The sequence below is a fragment of the Callospermophilus lateralis genome, chromosome 19 (genome assembly GCF_048772815.1).
Source record: "Callospermophilus lateralis isolate mCalLat2 chromosome 19, mCalLat2.hap1, whole genome shotgun sequence".
Classification (NCBI taxonomy): Eukaryota; Metazoa; Chordata; class Mammalia; order Rodentia; family Sciuridae; genus Callospermophilus; species Callospermophilus lateralis.
In genome coordinates this window covers 29,823,655-29,845,113 of record NC_135323.1, presented here as the reverse complement: position 1 = coordinate 29,845,113, position 21,459 = coordinate 29,823,655, and the positions used below count along the sequence as shown (strand labels likewise).

Here is a 21,459-nt window from a genome sequence, read left to right as displayed (position 1 = left end):
ATAATAAATAAAATATAGATACGTAGGGGCACATGCATCTGTGAACAGCCAGCTTTGAGTATATCCTGTCTAGGTGTCGGAGAGTTACGCCCAGATGGAGGGCTTAGCCTGGGCGTTGACCTGGGACAATGGAGAGTCCCCTGCCTGAGTCCAGCCCATGGTGGGGCTCAGTCAGGGCTGCCTCTCCCCACCCAGGGCTCAAATATTAAACTGGATAAGACTGAAAGGGAGGAAGGGCTACGACTAGAAAGATCTGGTGTCCTGGGCTTGCACTTGGTCTCTGGGTGGGGGAAGAGGAACTGTATAAAGGCTTAAACAGAGAATGTTTTACTTGGGTCAAGACACGACTCACTTTTGCTGGGCGCGGTGGTGCACGCCTGTAATCCCAGTGGCTTAGAAGGCAGAGGCAGGAGGATCACGAGCTCAAAGCCGGCCTCAGCAATGGCAAGGTGCTAAGCAACTCAGTGAGCCCCTGTCTCTAAATAAAATAGAAAATAAGGCTGGGGATGTGGCTTAGTGGTTAAGTGCCCCTGAGTTCAATCCCCAGAACTACCCCACCAAAAAAAAAAAAAAAAGATCTGACTCACTTTGGATTATGAGGAACAGGGTGGAGGGGAATTAAAAAGACCATGTGTCCCCAAATTCTGAGACCTGTGCAATGGAAAACAGAGAGCGCAACCCCAGAACCAGAGCCTTGGAAGCCACAGGGAGCACAGCCATTCATTGATTCAACCCACCACCCTCTTTGAAGAGCCTTAACCACCGGGAAGGACAACAACTCTCATCATGTGACAAAGCAGTGGCAACATCGAGACCAAGACCAAGGTTTCTCACCTCTCTGACAAGTGTTCTTCCTACTGCTTCCTGCACTTGACATTCTTGATCTCTTCCAGAATGGTGTTCCCTCCACGAGACAGCTGGTTGGAGCAGGCTTCCCACACACTACTTGAAGATTTACTTTCTGTGAAGGTTCATTCAGCCCTATCTTAGGCCTTAGGGTTGGTCATCATCAACCACATATTATGAAAACCATTATTCTAATAGCAACAGCTAACATCTAGGGAGCCCTTAGGTGGTATCTCCTCTGACCCTCATGGTAATCTATGATACTGGTACTGCTACTATCCCTGTTTTACAGATGAGGAAACTGAGGCTAAGAAAAGTTAACCAATTCACCAAAGGTTATAAGTCCAGGAAGCGTTACTATAAACCACTTCCTGTGCTCTTTACTACTGTTTCATTGCCATCTCCCAAATATATTCATTGTCAGCCTAAATTTAAAACAGAGAGAGATCCTCCAAAGAATGTTGATATTTATTTGGGAAGAGCAGAGCACTACAATGGGAATATGCATGCTGTAGTAAACTGTAGGTATAGTCAAAGGGGTTGAGGCAAGGAGAAATTTTTAAAGACAAAAATGAAGAAGATTGCATCAGATATTTTGAAACAGTAGTCCTTGTCCACAATGATTAATAGCAAGAATGGCGTCCATCTGAAGTTGAACAGTTTCTGGGCAGATGTCCTTGTACAAGCATTTTTTTTTTTTTTGTACTAGGGATTGAACCCAGTGGCACTCAACCACTAAGCCACATCCCCAGTTCTTTTTTTGTATTTTATTTAGAGACAGGGTCTCTCTGAGTTATTAAGGGCCTCTCTAAGTTGCTGAGGCTGGCTTTGAACTCACAATCCTCCTGCCTCAGTCTCCAAAGCTGCCTGGCATAAAAATACCTTTTTTTATAAGATCTCGGTAGCCTCTGTGCAAGATTGTGGGCCTAGTAGGATCTTTTTGATAGTTGCTCTCCGGCAAACATGCAGAGACCCAACTCTGCCTTCTTCCGTTAGGGTTGACACAAGGGACGGCATTTTGGTTATGATAACTTCCATGCTTCTTTCACATGGTAAAAAACAAAAATGATCTTTTCAGATACTGTTAACTACCATGAAAGAATAAAGTGTGACCTCGAAGGTGGATCTCCCTCCATCTCTAGGTCATGGGATCTGGGACGAATCCATGAAAAAGGAATGACATCTCCACAGCATCCAGATGGCCCAGGACTCCACTGTGCCAAGATCTGAGAGTATTAGTATAAGATATGGGAGATGACAAACCCCAAAATAGTGTGGCCTGGGAAGAGGAAGGGAGGAAGAAGGCAATACATTGATAACATTGATCCTTTCCCAATACATTCTTTTCCAGTGACAAGACAACCCCTAGAAAGATAGCAAACATCATCCAGTGGCAAAACAATCCCCAGGAAGGAGATATTCATCGAGCCTGGAATGGCAGTCTCTGGGAAGAAGCCAAAGCATTGATCCTTCTCCAAATAAACTCTTTCCCAATGACAAGACCCTGAAGGGAAAGAGATAAGCACTGAATGCTGACCTCAGACCCTCCACTCCTCTCCAAGTAAAAATATCGTCCAGTAAAAACAAATTTCAAATTCTCACAAACCTGTTTCCTAAGTGCCCAAATTACCTGCTCTGTCCATAATTAAATCACCTCTCAGTGTAACCTATATAAGCACAGACTCCCCTTTGATCAGGGGCTCATTTTCCATCAGAAAAGTGGGTCCACCAGAGGCCTAACTCCACCGCTGAATAAAGGCTCTGCTGATCCGTGAAGTTTGCACCTGGCTCAGTCATCTTGTGGTAACAATGAGGGTGTTTTAGACAACAAGAACCATTTGGTATGTTGGTTGGTTGGTTGGTTGGTTTTGTTTTTTTCCCCAGGGATGACAGGAAGCCACCGGAAGGTTTTAGTGCAGGAGTGACCTGTTTTGCTGTGTGGTCAGTGGGTGGGAGGGAATCCCAGTGAAGAAGCAGGAAAGAAGATTTTAAATTTCCAGGGGATCTGATAATGGTGGGGGAGGAGGGGAAGATGGCCCAGGATTGGGAAGGGAGCAAGGAGATCTCCAGACTGGCTCTCTCCTTTTGCTTTCACATCCTTAAGACACCCTCCCTAATAGTATGGATGATATTTGAAAATACAGGAGGACCCCTGATCCCAGCCTGGCCCCCCTGTAGCCCTACCACTCCTGCTTCATGGTGTCAATCAATCTTGGGGGTTAAGAAGTAACAAGGCCCAAGGGAGGGAATGTGTCTAAAGTGGAATTTGTCTTCAACTGTCATCAAAAGGGAGTTTTCCTTCTGCCCCCAGGTCAGTCTGTCCCCCACTGTTCTCTTCCCAAAAAAGGCAGAGTGGGTAAGCATCCCTTCCTTCCCTAAATCTCCACCCCAGAAGACCTCATGTTTTCTGCTCAGTTGGGAAGTCCTTCCTCTGGTCCTACCATAATCCTTTCTCCTGGTCTCTAGGCTAGATTACTTAGGCAGTGTCAGGAAAGAGACCAAGTAGGTGAACAAAGGAAAAACAAGTTCTGTGGACCATTTTCTTCCACCTCCGCCCTTTCCCTTCCACAAATCTCCCTGTCTCTCCTTAACCAAGCCCTAACAGGACTCCATGTCTAGGGAAGGAGAGGAGTTAGGTATATGGAGGGCCCTCGTGGCTGCTGACAGAAACAACCTTGCTTCCTTGTCTACCTCCTGCTCCCATGACGGAGTAGTCAAGGAAAAATGAGAGCTGTGTTCCTTTCCACAAGCCCCACAGTCTCAGGGCCCATCAGCTCCTGGGCCTGTAGCTACCTGTAAGGCTATTTACCAGTGACCCTGTTGTCCCTGGTGTCACCTCTGAAAAATGTTACTGATAGGACTGGACACGGAGCTCAGCAGTAGAGCATTTGCTTAGCATGCACCAGGCCCTGGGGTCCATTCCTAGCATTGCATAAAAACAAAACAACAGGAAACAAAACAAAACAAAACCAAAAAAACCTTCATAAAGTGGGGAGAATGACTTAGAACAAGACAGATAAAAAATAGTCACAGTAGGTTATTAATTAGTGGTGGGTGATCATGCTGTGGCTCTATGTATTGAGGTAGATCCCTAACAGGCTCAGGGTAGCAAAGCTGAGGGTGGGTGTTCCTCTTGACTCCAGAATGGCTGCTCGGAGGCCAAACTCTCCCAGAACTGCAGAGGTCGGGGGGCGGGGAGGTTGACATTTCTAGTGAATTCAGTATTTTCAGCAAACCATCCCAGAGCTCTTCTCTGCAGGCTCAGCCCAGCGCCTGCACACAAGTAACTTCCTTATCACCGAGTACAGCTGTCTGCACCTCCTGCCCTGCCCTTGCTTGCCCTCCCCTTCCTTGGGAATTTGCTGCCCCCTAGGCCTCAGGCATCACCATCTTCCCCAAGTCCTGTGAACTCTCCAATCTCTGAATTTTGTTGTCTGGAAAAATATCCCTGCTTTTCCTTGGGGAGTCCCCTCTGTACCTTCTCATTGTGGAACTAGAGGGCAGGCTAAGCCCAAGAGGGAACTTGTGGCTCCAGGGTCTCCCCATTTCCCTATTTTTTTTTTTTTTTTTTGGTACTGGAAATTTAAAGCAGTTTTACTTAACCACTGAGCTACAACTCCGGCTCTTTTTTATTTTAAATATTTTTATTTGTAGGTGAAAACAATAACTTTTTATTTTTTATGCGGTGCTGAGGATCGAACCCAGTGCCTCGCACGTGCTAGGCAAGCGCTCTACCACTGAGCCACAACCCCATCTCCTATTTTATTTTTTTTTAATCTTTGAGACAGGGTCTCATTAAATTGCTTAGGGTCTTGCTAAATTGCCAAGGCTAACCTTGAACTTGGCAATCCTCCTGTCTCTGCCTCCAGGTGGCTGGAATTCCAGGCATGTGCCACCATGCCTGGTGGGTTTCTCCTTTTGTTGGGTACTTCTAGTCCCCCACCACAGAACCCCCTTCCAAATCTCCATGACCTCTCTCAGGGCTGTCGGTCCTGCATTGCTCGGTTGGACACATCCTCCCCCCTGGTCAGCCATAGCACCCACCTGGTCTCCCCAGCCCAGACCTCTCAAGTGGGTGGGGTCCCTTCCCAGAGTCTATGTGGCCTCCAAGGACCTTGGAAAGGTAGCACTCAGCTCTTGGCAGAGCACAGGAAGCCGGACCAAAGTTTTTTTACCCAGCAGATGAGTCTCCCACAGCCCCAGTGTGCATATTCAGAATCACAAGTCTCCAAGCTCAAGTCCACAGACAAGTCTCATAACCCACCCTGAAGACCTTGAGGGATGGCTAGGGTGCTTAGCAGGTCCTCCATGAATGGCCATCATTGCTATTCTGACCGGCCAGGCAAAGTTGCCAAGGGCAATCCAGCCCTTAGAAGGATATGGGGGTCCAGAGCTGGGACCCCTGCTCTCTACAAACAGATCCAGGGCTTCCTCCCATACACATCTGGGCCCTCAGCTCAGGTGCCCCTTTTTCCTAGCCCACCCAAGCCCCCCTTATTATTACCTCTTCTATTCACAAGCAAACTCTACATATACTCAGAAACATTTGATATTTATTTCTCAATATTTTGTTATTATTTTTTTTTTACAAATTGAATAAACACAATAAAGGGGAATATGTGGGGCCCTAGGCCTGGCCTTGGGCTCCCTTTTGAGATGAGAGGTGACAGTATGGAAACACCTCCTCATCCATAACTTCTGGCCTGCTGCCCTGATCCCTCCTATCAACCTTACCCAAGAGAAAGGTGGGGGCTTTCTGAGGTTCTGAGGTTCTCCCTAGAGGGGACTTCGGGCATCCTGCTTTAGGCCCTGCACTGATTCAAGCTGGGAAGAACTGTGGGTCCTGATGTGATGCCGGCTGCGACTCTCCTGCCTGAGGGCCAGCTGCCGCAGTTGTTTCCGAATGGCCCAGAGCACCAGGTACACTTCCCGCAGCATCTCAGCCTCTGGGGTCCCCAGGGGGGACTGTCTCCTTAGCTGGGAGGTCACTGAGGTCGAACTCACAGATGACTGTAAAAGAAAGAAGAAGCCCACGTGTCTTGGGAGAAAGCACCCTGGGTTCAATCCCTGGTGTGCAGACACACAGCAAAGGTCTGAGATAACCCATCTCTCCTATCTGGCTGGCTCAGACGGCGCCCCTTCCAGGAAGCCTTCTTAGCTTGCATTAGGTTTTCATTCCCTCTAACCTTGAGTGTGCCCCGTGAACTCTTCTGTTTTCTCCACTAGACTGCAACTCCCAGAAAAACAGCTACCAGTTCGGACCTACCTTTGAGTCCCCCGTTCAGGGTTTCATGGAGAGGGTGTTAAAATGAAGGACAGAATGAATGACACCTTGACTCTCTCTCTCCAGCCCAGAGCTCACTCCAGAACTCTGTGCCTCTGTGTCCCACTGCCTCCAGGACACCTTCAGCACCTCTAATCCCCTCCCTCTGTCTCTCCCTCTCGCTGTGACCTCCACCCAACCAACCTGGCCCAACAACCCTACCACCTAAATATCGCTCAGATGCATTAACCTGTTGACCCAATGCCCCTCTCTTGAGTCCAGAACATCCTTCTCTCTGGACTGGATGGTGCCAGCCTCCAGGGCATCTGGTCCTCTCTGACTATTCTCCCCTTCAGCCAGGTGAACTATTAAAATGATTATTAACGCAGTCATACTTGATTCAAGGCCAAAATTAGTGGATTTGGTAGTGACCTTGACGTTTTTCCTTTTTTAAAATTAAACTTTTTAGCTGGGTGAAGTTGTGCATGCCTGTAAACCCAGTGACTCCAGAGGCTGAGGCAAGAGGATCGCAAGTCCAAAGGGCCAGTCTCAGCAACTAAGCCAGGCCCTAAGCAACTTAGCAAGACCTTGTCTCAGAATAAAATATAAAAAAGGGCTGCGGATGTGGCTCAGTGGTTAAGCACCCTGAGTTTAATCCCTGGTACCAAAAATAAGCAAATAAATAAATAGGTATTATATTAAATTAAATTAAACTTTGTATTTAGAGGCAATTATAGATTGACATGAATTTTAAGAAATAAATATAATCCTGCGTATCCTTTACCCAGTTTTTCTACGTAGGGAAATCTTGCAATATCAAAGTCAGGAAATTGACATTGATACAAGCCACTCACTTTATTTAGCTTTATAGTATTCATGTGTGTGTGTGAGAGCGCATATGCTTGTACATGTTTAATTCTACAAAATTTTGTTACAGGTATAGGTGTGTGTATCCAAACAACCACAATCAAGATCCTGATCAGCTATCATCACAAGGATTCTCCTGTTGCCCTTTTATAAGCACCCCACAATAACCCCTAACAAACATTAAACCACTATATGATTTTTCATTTCTACAATTTTGTTACTTCAAAAATGGTATTATCCAGGCATGGTGGCACACACCTGTAATCCCAGCGACTTGGGAGGCTAAGGCAGGAGGATCGCAAGTTCGAGGCCAGCCTCTGCCACTTAGTAAGACCCTCAGCAACTTAGCGAGACCCTGTCTCAAAATAAAAAATAAATGGGGAAAAAAAAGAACTGTGGGTGTAGTTCAGCAGTAAAGTGCCCCTAGGCTCAATCCTTAGTACCAAAATATTAATAAAAAATAAAAAATAATGGTTTATCATACAATAGTAAAGAACCTTTTGGGGTTGATTGTTTTCATTCAGAGAATTTCCTTTGAGATTCATCCAATTCATCATTCATCATGAATTAATGTTGTATACATCAACAGTTTGTCCTTTGTATGGTTGAGTAGTATTTCAGGATGCTATAGTTTGGACTTGTTTTGAGCATGTACCCTCAAGGGTTCATATGCTGGAAGCTTGAATCCCAGTTAGGGTGATGTTGGGAGCTCATGGGACCTTTAGGAGATAAGACCTAAAGGAAGATGATTTAAGGCATTGGGAATATGCCCCCAGACAGGATTAAGGCAGTTCTTAAGAGTGATCCTGATCCCTGAGTTCTTCTGGCTTCCTATCTTGGCAATGTGTTCTCTTCCACACATACTTCTGCCATTGTGATGCCATCTGCCTTGAAACCCTCACCAGAAGCTGAACACACAGTACCACCTGATCTGGACTTTTAGCCTCCAAAGTTGTAGCTAAACAAACCTCTTTTCTTTATAAAGTATTCCAACTCAGGTATTTTATTATAGCAACAGAAAAACAGAGTAATATACAGGTATGTATATATCACAGTTCAACCATTCATCCATTGAAGGACATTTGGGTTGATTTGGGCTATTACAGATAAAGTGTGAACAGTCATATATGGACATTGTGGGAATATGAAATTGCGTTTATCTGGGATAAATGTCCAGGAGTTCAACTGCTGGGTCATATGTTAATTGTGTATTTAGGTTTACAAGAAACGTTACTGTTCTTTTCTAGATTGGCTGCACCATTTTCTAGTCCCAGAAGCCATGTGTGAGTGCAGGGGAGTTTTTTAAATCAAAACCTGATCATGTTGCTTCCCTGTTCAAATGTCTTCAAGGGCTTCCATTGCTCTTAGGGTTAAGTACAAATTCCACAACTTGGTCAACCTCTGCCTTGTACAAACTAGCCCTTCAGCCAAGATTGCTCCACGCACCTCAAACTACCATGGCACACACACCTGCTATCCTCTCTTCACAGAATACCCCTCCCTTCCCTTCCACTTTGTCCTGACAACACATCCCAAGGCAAGTGAACTCTTTCAGGTCTCAGCCTCGCTGTCTCTTCTGCAGGAAGGCCTTCCTTGATTCTCTGGGTCTGGGTACCCACAGTTCCTCCCCACTTCCTATGACATACCCCTCAGGATACAGAACAAATCAATGTTCATGATCTTTTCTATGGTCCCATCCCAGGTCTGGGTAAATCTTACCCACTTTCGTATCCTCCATGCCTGGCCACAGAGGAGGCACAAGAAATGTTGAACAAGTGTACGGAGGGAAGAAAAGGTCCCTGGGGGTTGGGGATGGTGAAGAAATGCTAACCTTCCACCTGCACATCTGCCAGCCACTCTGCAGGGCGGATAACATGAGTGTGGAGACCGACTGGACAGCTGTCTGGGGCAGTCGTAGCAGGGAGCGAGGCTCAGGACCCAGCTCCAGCTCAGTCTCGTCCACGGTTTCGTCCATGGTTTTCGCCAGCACGTAGGCCTCAGCCACCTCAGGGTGCTCTTCCAGAGTGGTGACCTTAGCCTCTTTGGGGGGTTCGATCAACTTGACAGTGTCCAACTCCGTAGTCTCCTCCACCCCCTTGATTTCTTGTTTCTTGGAGTCAGTGGGTTCCAAGATGATTAGCTTAGCTCTGCGTCTCCACTGAAGAACCTGAGAAAGAAGACCCGTGAGAGGCAGGAGACGGGGTCGGGGGGAGCGGCAGGAGCAGCAGTCAAAGGAAGAAAAACACCCAGGGAGGGGTATAACCCCCCAGCCCTGCCTTCTTCCCCTCAAGCCCCTCCCTGGATCTCTAAGCCCTGGCCGCCTCCCATATATTTAGTTTGGCCACAAAAGATAGAGGCCACGTGGTGGTGGTGGGGCACTAGCATCTAGAAATGACCAGGACTCTCAGCCCAGCACCAGGAGGACCAGGCAGGATGTGAAACTCACCCAACAGGTCATTCTTTGCCAAACTCGTCTGATCCAAAAGATGAACCTCATGATCACAGCCATCGTTCCAGAACCCCAAGTAGGGACAGGGCCAACATGTGGGACGGGGAGAGGGACAGGCTTTTGGGCACTGGATGACACACCACAAGGGTCTTGTAGGAGCTGAAGAGTCTCAAGCACAGCAGGGAAGGAAGGAATAGGAAATCTAGGGGCAAAGATCTCTTCAGCAACTCATCCCAGGTCCTTCCTCCCCTCCCTGGGACAGGGAGAGGAGTCAAAGTGCAGAAGAACCTAGGGTGACAGAGAGTTCTAGTCCATTGTGAGAGCCACCTGGCCCTGGTCCCAACCCCCGAGGCCCTTCCAGGACCCACGGAGCTCATTACTTATAGCCTCGACTCTTCTTGCCACCGATCCAGGGAAAGGAAAGTGACATTGACTGAGTGTCTGGTATGTGCTAGGCGTTTTCCATGTACTGTGCCATGTGATCCTCAAAACAGCCCTTCAAGATTGATGTGACTGTCAGCACCACTGTATACCCATGAGAAATCCGAGATTCAGAAAATCTGGAGAATTTGTCTGAGACTGTAAATCTAAGGAGCTAGAAGGCAAGGGGCCCAACCCAGGTGGGCCCTGGAGGACTGGCTTCTCCACACCTCTCCCCTCGGGTCAGGGTCTCCTGTGGCTCCTCTCAGGGTTCCCCTCAAGCTGCGACTGCTGCTTCTCCCTGCTCCCCCACTAGATGGGGTCTTTCTGGCTGGCTGCGGCTTTCTGCCCGGGACCCAAGCCCAGGCTGCCAGGGAGGGGCCTGCTCACCCACAGGGCCTGTCCTCAGCCAGCTGGGGGTGGAAGCCACGGCGGCCAGCCAGGCCTGGTGAGGGCACTGTGTGCCCGGGGAGCCTGGCCCACACCCAGCCTTGAGACAAGGGGCCCATTCAGGGCCCCCCGCTCCACCCCCAAGCAGCCACCCGGATCCAGCCCGCAGAGGGGACACGCTGGGAAGCTGGGGGTGGATCCTGAACAAACACCAAAGGCCTCATTGTTTCTCTCCCACCACAGCACGTGGGCAGACGCCGCCCCCCACCCCACTCCTCTGCCTGCCCCCTTCCCAGGACCCGAACCACTGACTCCCATTTCCTGTGCCTCTGTCTACCATTCTGCCTTGGCCACGAGACACCTCCCCAGCCTGACAGGATCTCCAGGGGAGCTCAGGCTGTGGGAGCAGGCCTCCACACAGGTCTGGACACAAGCAACGCCATGTCAACCTCCAAATTCAAGTTTCTTCAGATTTTTTAATTATAATTATTATTTTAATAACAACCTGAAACCCAAAACTTCCAGACACTGTCCATATGCCCTCCCCTGGGCAGTGGAGAGGGAGCACTTTGAGGGGAACAAAGTGTGGGGGGGATTGTTGCCAGGGAGCCTCCGACTCCCCCAAGCCATCTACTGCTGGGGAACCCAGAACACTGACACCCAGGGAGGGAGGGGGCTGGGATCTCTCATGGAGGGGGCCCCATCTAGCACCCCATCCTGAGCCCTCCCCCCTCCATCGAGGCCTGAGGATCAAGGCGGGGACGGGGGCAGGGGGGGAACAGGCCAGTACTGAGCCTTAAAATCCCATCCCTGGGGGTCAGGGGGCATTAAAGCTGCATAGGAAGAGGGGGCAGGCTGCTGGCGCAAAGCCTGGCGACCATGGCAGCCCCCAAAGGCACATTGTGAGGGAAGGGAGGCTCAGACGGAGGGCCCGTTGGGCGCAGGGGGTCCAAGCCGTGGGAGCCCCGAGGAGGGCAGCTGTGCCAGCTGCTCTGGGCTGGCCAGGGCACGCAGCAGTCCGTTCTCCTGCTCCAGCGCGGCGTTCCGCTCTGCCAGGTCTCGGATCTGCTCCTTCAGCACCTCCACCTCCTCCCGGACCGCAAACATGAGGTGGGACTTTACCAAGTCCTGGGGGTCCAGGGACAGGCAAAGAGTCAGGACCGCCAGACCACCCCATCGGAATCCCGCGCCCAGTGCCTGAGGGTGTATGGCTGAGACACTCCCCTGTGCCAAAGGAGGAGGGGCTCCGGGGAAGGAAGGGCATGAGGCAGAGGGTAGGGGGCAAGGCTACGGGCAGGGGCAAGGGCAGGGGGGCAGAGCTCACAGACAAGAACAGGGCTGGGGGCTGGTGTTGGTAACAGGGAGAGTAGGGGTGGGCGAAGGGACTGCTAAAGGGAGCCAGGGACTCCTGGCACCAAGATGTCTTCTCTTACCATGGCTTGTTCGATCTTGTTGTCAATGCCAACCAGGCTTCCGGAGCCGCTGGAGAGACACAGGGAGGTGAAAGGTAAGGAGGGGCCAGGCATCTGCACAGCCTAGCCACTGCCTTCCTCGCGACAGGCTCTGGCCTCCTCCCTAGCTCCCTGGTGACAGCCCATAGCCCTCCTGTACCTGTGACAGTAGAGAATCAGGGGGAGCAGGGTTTTGTCCATTCCCCGGCGGGGTGAGGGCCGCTGCCCAGGGCCCCCCAGGCCTCGGTGGGGTGGGGGTGCAGGTGCCCCTCGGATTGGGGATGCTCCCCGTGGGGAACTAGGGGAGGAAGCACAGCCCCTTTTTCGGGGTGGCCCCGGAGCCATCCCCACTACTCTGGTCTCAAAAGAGGACACCAGGGATTTGACAGAGACCCCTGGCTGGGCCATCCCTGAGGGGAGAGAATCCTCAGGGTCCCCCAAAAGGAGAAGGTTGTATTGAAGGAATGCTCGGGGGGCTCAGAGCCCCCCGGCAGAGCGGGGTCTGGCTGGTGCCAGGCAGGCAGAGAGGAGACGGGGCCTAGGGGGTGCTGTCCTGAAAGATATACTACACCGCCCCCTAGGGCAAGGACCGGCTGCTATTGGCTCCTCAGGGACACGGGGACCCCCCTCCCACAGCTCCACAGTGGGCGGGAATTCCCAGACACGATCAGTGCCAGTGTCCCCTTCTCACCCTGGCGCCCATCCCAGAGCGGAGGGGAGGGGGCCGTGGAGGGAAGTCAGCTGGTGGCCTGGATCGGGGGAGGGGCTGAAGGGCGAGATGCCTGGGTTGAGGAGGGGTGGGAAGGTGAGATGGCCCTAGGAATCATCTCCCCACCTGAGGCCTTCCTGCCCACTCTGGGCTATGACTGGCCTCCCTCGAGGCCTTAAGAAAAGGAGAGAAGGGTGGCGGGAGACTCTGATATACTTGTGTGCTCCCCCACAAACACAGAGCCGGCATCACAGGTGACCCTGAGAACCTGGGCCAGAGGGTCTCCAGCATCCATAGTGAAGAAGAGGAATGGGAATGGTTACTATGACAATGGAAACCTAGATCTGACCGCTGTAAATCAAATACAGCCTAAGGATCTGGACCTGGGTCTGGGGTCTTCTTGGAAGGAGGCAGACCTTGAGGAGAGGTAGGAAGGTAAGGTTTGTGTTGGAACTTTTGAGCAGAGCCTTTGAACAGAGCTAGGAAGAACAGGACAGGGAGCCAGGGGCAGTCCTGGCTGCAGTTTTCTAAAGGGCCACCAGAGGGAGACTCAAGCCTGGCCCAAAGGTCCCTTGGGACTGGCTCCTGACTGGCCCCAGGGGCAATGGCTCTTAATCCCAGAATCTATAGATCTCCTTCAAACCCTCTGGTGGTCCAGGGCTTGCATAGGACTTTGATCCCTGCCCCATCCTCCAGGGCTCCCTCTTCCACCACCCAGGCCCCAGGCCCCTGCCTCAGCCTATAGTTCACAACCCACACTAACCAGCTTCCACCTTGGCCCCTGTCCCCTTTTGAAGAATCACCAGTCCTGTCCCCCCAATCCCCCCACTGAGCCTCTCAGAGTCAGGGCCCCACTACATTGTATCCCATGTGCTGCTGCTCCCCATAGGCCCTCCCTTCTGGCTGTCAGCTCCAAATTGCTTCCCTGTGGGGGGATCAGCACTCAATCCAAGGTGACCCTGGCCTGAGAACCTGCTGCCAGGAAGGGAGCTTGAGAGAGCTGGGAATTTTCCATTTCCTTTCCAAGCTCTGGGTGCAGAAGGCACTGACAGGTAGTCACCAAGGGGGTGACCAGGCCCAGGAAAGCAGAACAAGTAGTGAGTAAGGACACCTGGGCCTCCAGGGCACAGTAAGGACAGTAGGGAAGGGTGGGCCAATCGGTATCAAAGCAGTTTTCCAGAAAACCCAATATCCTCCCCTCCCCAGCACATACAGACAGATACCAGAGAGGGACAGATACACAGAAATAGGAGCACCAGCAGGGCCTGGCAGACACTCAGGCAAAGATGCCAAGGAAGTCAATCATTCTCACCAGAAATCAAGGCCTAATACAACAATAAACATTTGTTGGCTGATAGATGACTATCTCCTGTTCCTCTAGCGCTGCTGAGTTTTTGACAGGACTTCCCCTGTGACATTCTAACATTAACACTTCAAGGGACCAGAATTCTGACAACCCAAGCCCATCCTCTGAGAACCCTTGAGTGAGGGGACCCTATGCTAGTTAGTATTCCTAGGCCAGGTCAGGAGCAGGAAGTTGGGGCTGGCCACATAGGACTGGCCCTCACCACAGGCCCCAAAGCAACTTGGTGTGAATCAAAACAACAACAACAAAAAACCTTCCTCAAGACACTTATTGCATCTTCCAGAACATTCTCACGACTTCAAATGTGGACTGTGACTTCTAATTTTGCGGCACCCCGTGGAGTTGTGACATGCATAACACGCATAACTGGGGACTCCAGCGGCACAGGACTCTTGGGTCCTGAGGTGAGGACAGTCCTAGAAGCTGGTCTTCCCCTTTGAAGGTCAAATAAAACAGTTTCAACATGAGAATCAGATGAAGATATAGGGCATCTGGGAGAGGTGAAGAGGTTTGGATTCCAGGAACAGGGATCAGCCCTGCTCCCTGATGTCTTCTAGGAGCCCCCAGGGTCTGGGCCTAAAGCCAAGAAAGTGGCATCCGGCTGCCTTGTCTACACTCCCTCCCGGATCTGTGATGTCTTTGGGGGTGGAGCCAACCCAGGGAGGGGGAGGGGGCTGGCTTCTTGACCCAATTGGGTGAGCTGTCCCTGCATCTGTCCTAAGAGAGGACATCCTAGAGACGGTTGCCACCTCCTGTAGCAGAGAGGGGAGAGCATGGCTGAAGGTATTCAGACCCCCACTGCAGTCCAGTCACACACTGGCTCAGTGACCTTGGGCAAGTATCTAAAACTCTCCTGCATCTCAGTGTCCATCTGGAAGCTGAGAGGTGGAGATCATGGGATTGCTTTTAGGGTCACAAAAGATAAAAGACAGTACCAGACCCAAAGGACAGCACTAGGCAGAGAAATGTACTTTTTATTCCCAAGTCCCTAGGATACAATCCCTCAATGCCTGGATCCTCCAGATTGGCCATCTACTGTCACACCTTAACCAAGAAGCTCCCATCTGCTAGGCCCTGTGGGGGACACAGAGGATCTTCAACCCAGGAGCCTGTAGACAGTCTGAATCCATCAGGCACCCTCTGTTCTCCCACCCCAGATTTTGAGGACTAAAAAGACAGTGTCCAGGATCCAGACACCTAACACCCCAGCCCACTTTCCCTCTCAAAAGGGAGGTCCCATGCCATTTGGACCCTAGTTTCCCGCCAGTTCCAAGAACACCAGACAAGTGACATGGGGTCTACAGACCCCATTCCTAGGAGGCAGGGGATAGCTCAATTCAAACCCGCTGGTCTAGCAGGGTGGGGTCCAAGGGGCTGGGCTGGGCCAGAGCCCCAGAGCCTTGGAGCCAGGCAGGGTAGAGTGGAGGCTGGGAGCTGGACCGGTCAGACTAGGGTGTGCAGAGGGGGTGGGACAGAGGGAGAGAGGGAGGGGACAAGTCAAAAGAATAGAGCTGAGAAGGCTTCTGAAGGCAAAACTCTCTAAGGCAGAGAAAGCCAGAGGCTGAGCTATGAAATCAACAGGGGTGGAGGAGGGACAGGGAGCTCTTTTGCCAGGGAACCTCCCAAATGGGAGGGGGAGAGGGTGGGAAGCGCTAAGAATAGCAGCAATGGGGGCAGGTGACTCTCTGGGCCCTGTCCGACCTCACACCTCACACATTCCTGGGAGCCAGCTGGGAGTGAGTACAGAAGCCACTCTGCCCTGTCCTGCCCTGCCTGGAACCAGCCCCTCAGCCTTCATCCCAGGGGCTGTTGGCTGCCCCAGTCCTCTTCTTTGGGCCCCCAGTCTGCCCAGTGCCACTGGCCCTGTTTTTTTGTGGGTCTCAGTCTGATTCCAGGTGGTGGCGCTATCTTAGGAGAAAATAGGAAGATGCAACTCCATCTGGAATGGGTCCCTCCAGCACCCACTCACCCACTAGTTAAGTCCCACCCCTTATTTCCTTCCAAACAGGAAGTCCCTCCCCTCAGGGCCTCCAACAGGAAGTCCCACTCCTCCCTCCAATAAAAGTAGTAACTCCCTAGCCCTTCTCCTGGGTTCCTATCAGTCCACAGCCAGAAACCAGTACCCTAGCCATCCGACTCAGGATTTTGTTCCTCCCTTTTCAGCTGGCTGACATTCCTGTGAATGTTGAAACCTGGCCCTCAAAACCGGAAGTCCTGCCCACTCTGCCACCGAACAGTGCATTCTATCCTAAAGGGCAAAGCCAAAAAGTCCTGCCGTCTTGGGCCATCCTTGCTACCAGGCAGCTGTGCCATGGAAGGGCTCGGCCTCTGTGGTGTTCCTAGCTCTTGTCTTCTGACCACATCCCTTCAGGGAACAGAATTTTAGAGCAATGCTTTCCAGGTACTCAAAGTCTCAGGACCCTAAGGGAGTCTGGATGAGGAAGTCCCAGGATAATCCGTGAGGATCCAAAAGTATACTACTGCCCTTGCTGGTAGAGGCAGAGATAGACGGAGCTGGGAGGAGACTGATTCCCTATTCTCATCTCTAGTGTTCTTGCCAGCGGGTTCCTAGGGTTGACCAGATGTTCTGTAAATCTGCAAGAGTTCTGGAATTTGACAACAATGACTCCCTTCAAACTCTAAAAAAGTCCCTGATGTGACAGTCCTAAGTCAGGGAGTCCCACCCAGCTCTTTCCACTGGGAGGGAGTGGATCCCAGATCAACTTTGCTCAGTGGTTATGCCCAGGCCAGCTCTCTCTGTTCTCCAAATTCACCTCCCAGGACTGACAAAGGCCAGCAGCATCATACAGCTGCCCTCAGTGCCTAAAACTGAAGTTCCACCACATGGAGCCCACCTACCTATCGTCATCGCTGTCCAAGTGACCACTGATGGCCAACATGGAACGGGCCAGGCTGAGGCTCTGGGCTGCTGCTGCTCCAAAGGGGTCTGGAGACTTGTGAACCAGACTGGCTTCAAAGTAGAGGGCCGGGGAGCTGGGGCGGGAGTCAAATGGGGGCACCTAGAAGCAGAGGTGGGAACCATCACTTTGAGAGAGAAATTGGCCTAGTGGTCCTCTTTCCTCCCCACCTCCCCCACTCCTTCCTAAGGAGCCAGGACTCCTGTCCCCAGCAGCCCTTCCCTCCTTCAGCCCTGACTGAAGGCCTTGGGGTTACAGAAGCAAGGAAAAACAGCATCACCTCAGGACTGGGGAGTGTGACTTCTGGGGTATCAGAGAGGGGCTCTGGTTTGCATTTGGGAACTTCTTGCCCTCAGGACCTCTAATTAGAAACTACTCAGAATAACTGCAATATATCATTGACCTTCTTAAAGCCACTCAAATGTCACTTCCTTAGAGGCATTTCCCCACCGTTCACAAGTCTAGTAAACTGTGTCACTTTTTTATAGCGCCTAATATTATCTGAAATTAAAGTATTTATTGTGTCTCCCCTACTAGAAGGTAAGTTTGTTCTGTAACTATTTGTAGAATGAATAAATCCTCAGAAACTGCTCCTCCACCCCCCACCCCCTACCCTGACTCCAGCTTCTCCTCTTAAACTTCTCAGGCTTCAGGTGAAGTTCAACAACTGCTCTCTGCCCTGCTTTGGGGTTGGGGGGCGTTGTGGAGGTGGGGGAAGGAGGAGCCTGGGCGGGGACCACACAGCCCAACAGGCGCTGGGGGTGGCTGCAAGAGGGCGGGGGCAACAGGAACAAGACAAGACGCCTCTGTGAGGCCCTGGGAGGCCCTAGCTTCTCGGAAAAGCCAAGAACAGAGAGTCCAGGGTGGTTAGAGGGACAGAGCAAAGGGGGGCCCAGGTGGTGCCCCTGACCTTCCTTCACCTTCCCCCGGCCTCTGCTGGAGGCATGGAGGGGGAAGAGACATGGGACACTAAAAGGGAGCCAGACTTTGGGGCAGGGAAATAGCGACACAGTTGTATGCACACAGGAAACGATCAGGATGTGGCAGGGCGGAAGGAAGGGGGTCACTGACACTGAGGGAAGAGGAGCAGGGTCTGCAGAACCCAGAGCAGCTCAAGCAGACTTAAGATTGGTGAGCAGAGGGGGCTTGCTCTAGAAGAGTCTGGGGTCAGGGACTAGAGAACTACAACATCTCTCCTGGGGTAGGAACTGAATGGAAGAGCTTCAGAAAGAGGTGGGGGGGTAAGTGCAGAGGTCATGAAAGGGAGTTGGAGGCCACGAGGGGTGGGGGGAGCCGGTCCTGACTGGTCCTGACAGGGCCCAGACATCCAGGCTGGGGATATTTTTACACTGTGGTTTGTGCCCAAGGCCAGGAAGGGGAAAGAGCCCTCATCCTCGAACTCCCTGCCCTTCCTCCAGCAGCCCAAGGTGTTATTTTTTCCTCCAGGGCAGAAGCATCCAACCCTCATATCCCTGGCAGCCCACCCCCTACCCCAGGGACCCAGGCATCCTGCCCCTAGCCCAGACTTGTTCCTCTTTTGGAGACAGGAAGCAGAAAGAAGTAGAGAATTTAACTCCTTCCCTCCTGCTTCCCAATATTCTCCCACTCCACTGTGGTGAAGTCACCTCCAACTGTCAATCCTGGAGAGGCCCAGGTGCACGGGACTCAGAAAGATGACCAGGGTGGAAAAAGACAACCAACCAGCACCCCATCCCCCCCATTCCTATAAAAAGTGCCCCCCACCCAAATCCTTGGTTTCTCAGGAAAAACATGGCTTGCTGCAAAGCGAGAGATTGGGCTGGGCTGGGAGGCTGGTGGGAAGAATGAAGACCCCCTTGTCCAACACAGGGCTGCAATGGAAAGACTCACAATGGAATGCCTACATTTTATGGCCACCCCAAACCCTGGCAGCTCCTCCCTCAGAGGCCCAGCCAAGCACCCAGGTGGGGCTTCCATCCTCATCACCTAGAGCCAGGGGGTAGAGACCAAAGCAAATGGTGAAGGCTGAAGTGAGCCTCCAACAGGCTTTATGGAAACAATCAAGGGCCAAGGCAACAACTTAAAGACCAAGGAGAGACAAAGAAGGTGTAGAATGCAGAAGAGAAGGAGCCTGGAAGATAATATAAAGGAGGGAAGGACTACAAAGTGTGATGACAGGGAGAAAAAAAAGGAGCGCTCTGACCTACCTGACAGCTGTGACAGTGGAGCTGGGGAGGACAGGATGGAGGAGAGGCAAGGAGGCTCAGGATGGGAGTTAGGCCTACTAGGCCCAGAACTAAGCACAGCCCCATGGGTGTTTCCCTCAACCTGGAATACAATGCTTACCTGCCCTGTCTCCTCTGGAGGAACCAACTCCATCCTCAGCCGTTGGGCTCCATCTCTTCTCCGGGACAGTGGAGGGGTCCCAGCTGCGGACCCCCCAGCCTCTACCTCCACCCTCAGGGAGGGCAGGGGTGTGGCAGCCAGAGATGTGCCCGTGCTATCCCCCGTCCCAGGCTCTGGGGGGCGCTGCTGGGGTGGGGAGGCTGATAGGAGGGGTGACTCCGCCTTGGCCTTGCCGGGAACCGCCAGCTGGCCCAGTCCCCCAGTGAAGGAGCGGGCTTGAGGTCCAGGGGAGGTGGGGGGTGGGCGGAGCCAGGAGGTGGGGCCCTGAGACAGGCCTGACTGTGGCATGGGGGCACCCAGGCCCAAGCTGGCCAGCTCCAACCTGGAATCCAAAGATCTGCCCCCAGTGCCCCCCGAGGCCCCTCGAATTCCCTCCAAGAGGCGGCTGAAGCTCGGGGGCTCCAGGTCTCTCTCGTAAACATCCACACACGTCCAACGACCTCGGCGATAAGGCTCTCCCAGGCCGTGGGGCAGCTTCACCACCCGGAAACGGGAGGCAGGGGCCCCGGGTGGTGGGGAGCCATTCCGGGGGGTGCTCCTGCCCCCTGGATCAGGGTTGGGCTCCCCGTTGGGAAGGCGTGGTGGGGGCCCGGTGGGGGCCGTCGGAGCAGGGGAATCTGAAGCCCCTGGGCTCCCTGGGCCCTCGTAGTCCGTGGTGACGCTGGTGATTTGGAAACTGCTCTTCTTCTTGCCCCCACTCATGGTCCCTGGAGCTCAGAACGAGTAGGGGTGGGGGAGGGGCTGTGCTCCTAGAAGGGGCTCAGGCACCCCTGGAACAGGGGGGCCACATGGCGGGGGCATCAGGGCCCCTAGGGACGTCTGGGTCCGACATGGTAAGAGAGCCTTGAAAGAACTGGGGGTGCCTGGTTGGGGACGGGAGAACAGGGGAGGAGAGGTGGCGGGAGGGGGGGGCAGGGGCAGGGGCAGGGGCAGGTTTTTCCTGCTGCTGTCGCTGCTGAACTCCAGAGCTGAGTTTGCAAACTGGAAAAAGAGAGAGAGAGTGTGTCAGAGAGAGAGAGAGAGAGAGAGAGAGAGAGAGAGAGAAGAGAAAAAGCAGTGGGCAGGCCACCTCCGGGGCTTCCTCTCTGGGGAGCAGAATGGGGGAGGAAGGGGAAACCGCCAGAGACCCAGAGACAAAGAGACAGGCAGAGATGACAGACACCAGAATAGAGGGGACAGGACCTAGAGGGCATGCAGAGCAGGAAGAGGCAGATGAGACCCAAAGTTGAGCATTTCTTGCCAGGGATTCAAACTCACCGGACTGAATTGTCCGGAAAGCACGGGACTCCCGGACCTGGGTGAACCGGGTTGAAGTGACTCCTCGCCTGGCCAGGCCACCTGGAGACCTCTCCTGGGCCTCCAGGACCCCCACCTCGGCTCCCATATCCCTGGGACAGGCCCTGCCCGCCACCCCAAGCGCCCCGCCCAGCCCCTAGACCTACCTCTCGGGTCTCAGTCACCGAGCTGAGCCAGGGGTCTCAGCGACTAAGATGTCGGGCTGTCCTTTTCCTGGGGCCGCCTGTGCCCAGTCAATGCGGGGGACGCAGGCAGCGATCAGGGGTTGCCCAGAGTTCTCCGGAGGCCGCACCTCATCCTGCGAGGCATCTCCGTGGAAAGTTTGCTGTCCAGAAAAGAAGGAACCCGCGCCTCCTCGGAGGAGTCCAGGCGCGGCCTCTGCAGCCCCACGGGTCTCCCGACGGCTGTGGGAGGGGGCGGCTCAGCCCCCAGCTGCTCCAGGTGGCAGTGGGTCTCGGCGGTCCCGGGCAAGTGGGTCTCCCAAGGCTTTTCCCGCGTGGCCCCGCTGGATCCGTCTCTTGGTTCCTCAGCTCTTCTCGGTCTCTGTCTCTGTCTTTCTCTTTCTGGGCTGTTGACAACCCCCACACCAGGAAGTCCTGCCTCCTCGGGCCTGCTCACTGCTCCTCTCCTCCTCCTCCTCCTCCTCCTTCCCCTCTTCCTCCCCTTCCTCCTCCCTCCTCCCTCCTGGGGCTCCCCGCCAGCTGGCCCCGAGCCAGGCCTGCCACAGCCGCCGATGTTGCAGTTGCTGCCGCTGCTGCGCGGCTGGGGCCCCAAACAGGCTGCCTTAACCCCACACCTGCTGGGCCCCAGCCGGGCTCTTTCTCGGAGGGAAGGGCTAGAGAGGGCGGAGAAAAAGGGGAGGAGTCTGCGAGGAGGCAGGGGATTCCCTTACTTGTAGGCACTGGCTGCCATTGGCCTGCAGACTGGCCAAAGAAGAGTTGAAAGAAAACTACCGGGGGCACGTCCTGGGTGCCTGGGTGCCCCTAAGTGCCCAGTCAACCTTGTGGTGCGCTTTGGCTATCACTGTCATAACGTCTCTGGTTTTCTTGGTAACTACACGAAAAGAGTCCAATTATTCCCTCCCCATACCTTTAAAATA

General features: G+C 53.0%; 2 protein-coding genes across 2 annotated transcripts; both read right to left on the bottom strand.

Moving 5' to 3' along the window:
* Nucleotides 1-5,462: 5,462 nt before the first annotated feature.
* On the bottom strand, nt 5,463-10,490 carry Spacdr (sperm acrosome developmental regulator). Its single transcript, XM_077106016.1, has 3 exons — nt 9,423-10,490; nt 8,808-9,143; nt 5,463-5,856 (listed from the first exon to the last, which is right to left on the bottom strand). Exons 1-3 carry the CDS (start codon nt 9,483-9,485, stop codon nt 5,623-5,625), a joined length of 633 nt encoding a protein of 210 aa, XP_076962131.1. The 5' UTR covers nt 9,486-10,490; the 3' UTR covers nt 5,463-5,622.
* An 11-nt stretch (nt 10,491-10,501) lies between these two features.
* Tsc22d4 (TSC22 domain family member 4) lies at nt 10,502-20,995 on the bottom strand. The gene is made up of 5 exons (XM_077106015.1): nt 20,507-20,995; nt 19,005-20,045; nt 16,621-16,781; nt 11,669-11,717; nt 10,502-11,363 (listed from the first exon to the last, which is right to left on the bottom strand). Exons 2-5 carry the CDS (start codon nt 19,764-19,766, stop codon nt 11,154-11,156), a joined length of 1,182 nt encoding a protein of 393 aa, XP_076962130.1. The 5' UTR covers nt 19,767-20,045; nt 20,507-20,995; the 3' UTR covers nt 10,502-11,153.
* Nucleotides 20,996-21,459: the final 464 nt, after the last annotated feature.

Coding starts and splice junctions, on each gene's coding strand:
- Spacdr (XM_077106016.1), bottom strand. CDS start 9,485: ATGGCTGTGATCATGAGGTTCATCTTTTGGATCAGACGAGTTTGGCAA. Junction 9,144..9,422: donor GGCAAAGAATGACCTGTTGG/GTGAGTTTCACA, acceptor CTTCTTTCTCAG/GTTCTTCAGTGGAGACGCAG. Junction 5,857..8,807: donor GGCAGATGTGCAGGTGGAAG/GTTAGCATTTCT, acceptor TTTCTTTTACAG/TCATCTGTGAGTTCGACCTC.
- Tsc22d4 (XM_077106015.1), bottom strand. CDS start 19,766: ATGAGTGGGGGCAAGAAGAAGAGCAGTTTCCAAATCACCAGCGTCACC. Junction 16,782..19,004: donor CTCCAGAGGAGACAGGGCAG/GTAAGCATTGTA, acceptor CTCTGCTTCTAG/GTGCCCCCATTTGACTCCCG. Junction 11,718..16,620: donor TTGGACAGCGATGACGATAG/GTAGGTGGGCTC, acceptor GTGTCTCTCCAG/CGGCTCCGGAAGCCTGGTTG.